The sequence below is a fragment of the Sinocyclocheilus anshuiensis genome, unplaced genomic scaffold (assembly GCF_001515605.1).
Source record: "Sinocyclocheilus anshuiensis isolate Anshui unplaced genomic scaffold, SAMN03320099.WGS_v1.1 scaffold6916, whole genome shotgun sequence".
Lineage (NCBI taxonomy): Eukaryota > Metazoa > Chordata > Actinopteri > Cypriniformes > Cyprinidae > Sinocyclocheilus > Sinocyclocheilus anshuiensis.
The window spans coordinates 6,934-13,642 of record NW_015556414.1 but is presented as its reverse complement, the minus strand read 5'-3'; the positions used below and the strand labels follow the sequence as shown (position 1 = coordinate 13,642).

Genomic DNA, 6,709 nt, shown 5'->3' with positions numbered 1-6,709 from the left:
CCAAAGTAGCATAACCTTTTAAGTAAAACTGAACAACATATTAAACAACATATTTTAAATATCGCAGTGCTTAATAATAGTTGACAAACGTTTGTACATTGTAAATGTTAAAAATGTTTTTCAAAATATTGTACTTTTCCAAATATTAAAATTATAAATACATATATATTTAAATTATAACCATGTGTAGGCCTATTGCAATATAAAGTACATTAAAAACCCACTAAAAGTGTAATCATTTTGTTATGTTCTTACACAAAGTAGACATAAAATATACTTTAAGTCAGGGTAACATAAGTATGTTTTCTGTAAATACACTAAAAAGTCACTAAAAGTATGCTTGTGTTTAGCATATTCCTTAAAAGTGTAACTAAAAATATATTTATTAACATAGTATTTCTACTATACTTTTTAGAAATATACTAATAGTGTGCTTGTGTTTAGCATATTCCTTAAAAGTGTAACTAAAAATATATTTATTAACATAGTATTTCTACTATACTTTTTAGAAATATACTAATAGTGTGCTTGTGTTTAGCATATTCCTTAAAAGTGTAACTAAAAATATATTTATTAACATAGTATTTCTACTATACTTTTTAGAAATATACTAATAGTGTGCTTGTGTTTAGCATATTCCTTAAAAGTGTAACTGAGCATATATTTATTACCAAAGTATTTCTAGTATACTTTTTATAAATACATTAAAAGTATGCTTCTGTTTAGCATATTTCTTAGAAGTATAACTAAGCATATATTTAATACAAAAGTATTTCTAGTATACTTGTTAGAAATATATTAAAATGCAATTCAATATATTTTTATTGCACTTCAAATAAGCATGTTGGGAATACAAATGTATTATAAACATACTACTTGAATTTCAAGTATATGTTTAATACATTTAATACTACGTCTTTTTCACCTGGGTAGTAAGAGCTTGATTAGCTGGTTCAAGTGTGTTTAATCAGGGTTGGAGCTAAACTCTGCAGGACACTGGCCCTCCAGGACCGAGTTTGGACAGCCCTGGAGTATAGAACATTCCACAAGCTGTCATTTTGGTAGACTGCTTTCGATATAAGCTGTTTTTAGACCAGCTACAAAGTTTTGAGTTCTGAAACTTACAGGATGTTTTTAGAGCACAATGACGTCTTAATATTATGTCAAAAGATCAAGGGAATTTTGGTTTCTCAGTTTAACCCTTAATATTATTGTCCCCACATGGCACACAGAAATTGCAACAAGATTAACCTTAATGGTAGAAAGGGCTCAGCCTTTAGCTAAAAGTTTGTACAACAGAACAGAGTAAAGGAAGAATGTGTCTGTGCACCATCACTCAAACACATCGTATTTTCCATCATATGCAGAGAGTGTTGAAGTCACTCTTGCATTCTGAATTGTCTCAATCACACTTGGAGGCAAACCAGTAACACTTAAGTTTGTATTATTGGATGGTTGCATTATGAAATATCATACAAGAAAAACAAGTCTACTGACACACCTCTTTTGCACACGTCTCTTAAACACAGAACCAAGAATATATTCAAACACTCCAGTTCAGGAAAAGGAAAACATTACTGCTGTTCAGCTTTGTCTCTGTCTATCTGAAAGTGCATGCACTGAAATGGCTGAAGCCGGATTTTCTCAGGACCAGTTCAGCTGTCCATTGTGTCTGGATCTACTGAAAGATCTAGTGACCATTCCCTGTGGACACAGTTACTGTATGAGTTGCATTACAGACCACTGGAATCAAGAGGATCAGAAGAGAGTCTACAGCTGCCCTCAGTGCAGAAAGACCTTCAGACCAAGACCCGCTTTAAATAAAAGCACCATGCTGGCTGAAGTGCTGGAGAAACCAAAGATGACCATTCAAACTATTGCTCCTGCTGAACAACAGGAGAATCTCTTAAAAGGTAATAGACATAACTTGATGAACGCCACTGGACAACCTCAGAAGATGATGTGTCATCAACATGGTAAACCGCTAGAGATTTACTGCCGCACTGACCAGCAGTGTATTTGTGTGTTTTGTGTGGTGGAAAAACACATAAATCATGAGACTGTATCAACTGCAGCAGGGAGGACTGAGAAACAGGTACAGAATGAAAGACACTGACATGCTAAATAATAACTTGTTACTGACTACCTTAAAATGCATTTTAAACAGTTTGCAACTGTATGAGTTTTGCAAATGAAAATGACTTAGAAGTAAACTGGAGCAAACTAATATAAAAAGAAAAAAATCAGCTATATACAGTAATAATTAGAAACTGCCTTGAGTACTAGTGTTTATAGTTGGTTTTGGTGTGGTTCATCATAGTGTGGTTAAGAATGCAATCCATCCAGTTTCCTGACATGAAAACACAAAGGCTGAATTCACTCAAAAACCTTTTGTTACCTTTAGTTTCACTAATTATATATTTATGCGATTTACTTTGTTTTGCCCAACAGAAACAATTGGATGAGACACAGGGAAAATTGAAGCAGCAAATCCAGGAGAGGGAGATGAAGCTTTGGGAGCTGAAAGAGGCTGTGGGGTCTCAGAAGGTGAGTTTTGAAGAAGAAGCAGTAGTGCTGGTTTCAGACTCTTCTTCAGTTGGTTATTGAGGGTGATTTTCAGTCCCACAGCAGACTGTGTGAGCAGCAGTAAGAGCTGATTGTAATGTGTGTCCTACAGCGCTCTGCACAGACAGCAGTGGAGGACAGTGAGAGGACCTTTACTGAACTCATCCAGTGCATAGAGAAAAGACGCTCTGAGGTTACACGGATGATCAGAGACAGAGAAAAGGCTGTAGTGTGTCAAGCTGAAGGACTCATGGAGCGACTGGAGCAGGAGATTGATGAACTGAGGAAGAGAAACTCTGAGCTGGAGCAGCTTTCACACACAGACGATGACACCCAATTCCTCTGGGTACAGAGAGGGTTTACTGACTTTACTGAACAGTATTTATTTTCTGTGACATGGTTCTGTATCTTTCTAATTCTTTTACTGTTATTTGTCATTGTGTCTGTGTAGAGATTTCCGTTTCTGTATGATCCTCCTGACTCTCTAGACATTTTCAGCATCACTGTCAGTTCCTATGACGATGTAAGAGAATCTGTCTCTCAACTGAGACAGAAACTGGATCATTTCTGCAGAAAGGAGATTGAAAAGATGTCTGGAAGAGGTAACTGAGACTGGAGAAGTACTGGAAACATATTTGTTCTTATTTAAACAATGAAATACAGGATAATATGAAAATATATGCATTAAAATAAATATGGAACTGATATACAGTTGATTCAATTATTTTACACTTAAGAGATCTGTTGATTTCCACAGGGAGATGCATTCCGACTGTTGCCAACGCTGAATTTGAGAGCAGAAAAGAGCTCCTGAAGTGTAAGTTACTAGGAAAACATGAACACAGACAAACACACAGAGAAAACAAGAGATGACAATTTCAGCTCTTTTGCATGTAACCCATAGCCAAGTTGTATACCTTCATGTATAAAAATTTGTCATGGGACTTTATTTTACAGTCCTGCTCTGCATGTACATACTATGTACTTGATAGTACTTTTTAGTAATTACAATATCTGGTTAAGTACTAACCTTGAACCTACCCCTAAACCTAACCAACTCATGTTACCTTATATTATCAGTACTTTCTTAGGTAAATACACTGTAATTTCAGGTAAGTGCACATACTGTAAAATGTTAAAAAAAGTTCAACTTCTAATTACGCTTTTTCACATATCAATCTATTTTTAATTTTAGATGTGTTTCTAAACTGTACATGAAATGCTAACTTTCATATAATTTTCTGTTTGATCATGTTTTTTAGTTTACACAAACTTCTGAAGTTTAAAATTGGTTTATTAGCCTATAGAGGGCTAAATATTCATAGTTTTTTTTCTTTTCTTGTATTTGTTTAGTTTACAGGGACATTGTACATTAATAAAACATTTCTATAAATGTACCAGAATTAGCCAAAGGCTATTTTCAGGCTATTTTTGCAATATAGTCATTACATACTGTACACCTAATAGTAGATATTTAACTAATAACATTGGTTTCAGATAATTTGCATGAACTCTTTTAACTCTTATAATACACAACTAATAATCAAAATGTTCTAATACCCCAGAGGACACTCTCATGGCTGTTGAAAATAATGAATGTCCTCCATATATTGATCTGGCCCTTTTAATTTTGTTGTTGGCCCCCTTGGACCTAGAGCTCCCAGAATCATTCCTTTAACTAGTTACAGCTTTGATTCATTCTCTACTGTAATAAGGACTTAATTTATATTTGTTAAACTCAAACAGACTTTGTTTTTAGCAAATAACACAATGTTATGTATAGAATAGTTTAATTAGGTTTCAATAGCTGCAAAAAAAATTATTGTGACGCCTAAATTTAGCTGTATCATTTCAGTTTATACTGGGTTGTATTTACTTTTTACAAATTTGTATAAATACATCTCCCTGTGGAAATCAACAGTCGTCACACTAACAGTTAAAAGTAATATAATGTATTTTGTCTCCATCAGATTTCTGTCGTTTCAATGTGGATCTAAACACAGTGCATAAACACCTCCAGCTGTCTAAGAAGAACAGAGTGATTGCCAACACTAACGTAGATCAGCGCTATCCTGATCATCCAGGCAGATTTGATTATTGGTGGCAGGTGTTGTGTGCTGAGAGTATATGTGGACGCTGTTACTGGGAGGTGGAGTGGGATGGGACTCATGATGTGGGTGTATCAGTGTCATACGAGAGCATCAGAAGGAAGGGACGGGGTGATGAGTGTAAATTTGGATATAACACTGAATCCTGGAGCTTGGACCGCACTATCTCCGGTTACCTATTCTGTCACAATAACAAACAAACGAAACTCCTTACAGAGCCTGGTTGCTCTAGAATAGGAGTGTATGTGGATCAAAGCGCAGGAATTCTGTCCTTCTACAGCATCTCTGACACAATAACCCTCCTCCACAGAGTCCAGACCACATTCACTCAGCCTCTCTATCCGGGAATTAGAATTGGCTTTCCAATTATTTACATGGCCTACTTTTTATCATGTACATCAGTAAAACTACTAAATAAATGATCCAGACATTCTGCCGATATAGACATATTGCAAGTGCAAGCTCCATGATAAATTATGTTTTTCCGTTTTCCTCATTTTTAAATTCAATGTACTAAAGCTGAACATCTGTGGAGATTTAATTAGTTTTTTTTTTCATATACAGTGAGTTATATTATATATTCAAATAAATTGATGGAAGCTCCATGATACATTTTTCGTTTTTGAATTCAGTAAATACTATAGCTGAACATCTATGGAGATTTAATGATTTGTATTTATTTTTTATGTTTTTCATCTGTACAGTGAGTTATATGATATATTCAAATAAATGGATGGAAACTCCCTGATAAATTATGTTTTTCATTTTTGAATTCAGTATATATAGCTATAGCTGAACATTTGTGGAGATTTAATTCTTTGATTTTTTTTAAATTTCATTTATGCAGTTTATGCATTTATTCCAGATGTTTTGTTGAATTAAAACTGGACATGCAATAGAAATAAAATAAAAATACAACATTTTTAATTCATGATTGTTCATACAACTCTCTGCTTTACCTTTGTAGTTTATGACAAACTAGTGCTTTGTAATATTTACATTATTTTTAACATCCGCAGCTGATAAAAGGGACCAGATGAAACTCTGGATCATAGCACAGTGGGGCATGCAGCTTGTTATTACAGACCACTCAAAGTTAGTCAACAGATATTGCAATAAAGCACATTTCCGATATGAAGTTCTTGTTTTTTATTTTTTTTTTAATGCTGTTTTCCTGAATATCTGTTACGATCACCAGCTGGATTGCCTATGAACTCCATTAGAGGGCACTCCACTCCGGACTCTTGTCATTGTTTTCTGGACTCCATTTCCCATGTGTCCCTTGCCCCTCATGTGATCTTGTCACGTGCTACCCTTGTCTGTATGTTATGTTCTGATTGGTTGCTTGGTTGCATGTGTCTTGTTCTCATTGGTTGGTTTTGTCATGTGGTCTCCTGCTCTAGTATAAAAGATGCTCTCACTCACTCCAAGATTGCTGATTATTGTATAGCCATTTCCTTGTTCCTAGTTTCCGAGTTTTCCTTTCCGTGTTTCCTAGTTTACCTGTGTTTTGATCTTTGCACTGTTTCCTTGTTTTTTGATTGATTACTGCCTGCCCTGACCATCGCCTGTTTGTGGATTACTCTTTTGCCTCTGCCTTGGATTATACTGTTTGCTGGTGCTCGACCCTGCCTGTTTTGACCACTTCTGTTAATAAAGCCTTGCATTTGGATCCCCAACTCTGTTGTCATGCTCTCCACGTTACAGAATAATCAGCCATACCCGGATCCAGCGGCTTTATTCAACAACCCAGACCAACCATGGACCCAGTCGACCAGCTACTGCACCTTCGGCAAGGAGTCCTATCTATTGAGGAATATGTTAATCGATTCTGTTAGTTGTCATATCAAGTACCACTTTATGATGAAGTTTTGTTTGAGGACTTGTTCCATTTTGGCCTTAATGAGCCAACTAAATTGTGTCTACCTAGAGGGGAAGTTAAATGCTCTCTAAGAGACTTAATGGATGATGCTCTGTTATTATGTGCCTCTCCTTTCACTCTAGGTGAAGCAGAGGACTGTGTTAAAACCCCAAAG

General features: G+C 35.5%; 1 protein-coding gene across 1 annotated transcript in view; it reads left to right on the top strand.

Moving 5' to 3' along the window:
* Window positions 1-1,857: 1,857 nt before the first annotated feature.
* The window catches only part of LOC107676316 (tripartite motif-containing protein 16-like), a 6,032-nt gene continuing 1,180 nt past the window's right edge, over window positions 1,858-6,709 (top strand). The window contains exons 1-6 of the mRNA XM_016470845.1: window positions 1,858-2,095; window positions 2,452-2,547; window positions 2,678-2,911; window positions 3,017-3,167; window positions 3,323-3,382; window positions 4,536-5,066. Of these exons, the coding sequence (XP_016326331.1) occupies window positions 1,862-2,095; window positions 2,452-2,547; window positions 2,678-2,911; window positions 3,017-3,167; window positions 3,323-3,382; window positions 4,536-5,066 (1,306 nt within the window). The 5' untranslated portion in view covers window positions 1,858-1,861. The remainder of the gene's footprint in view (window positions 2,096-2,451; window positions 2,548-2,677; window positions 2,912-3,016; window positions 3,168-3,322; window positions 3,383-4,535; window positions 5,067-6,709) is intronic.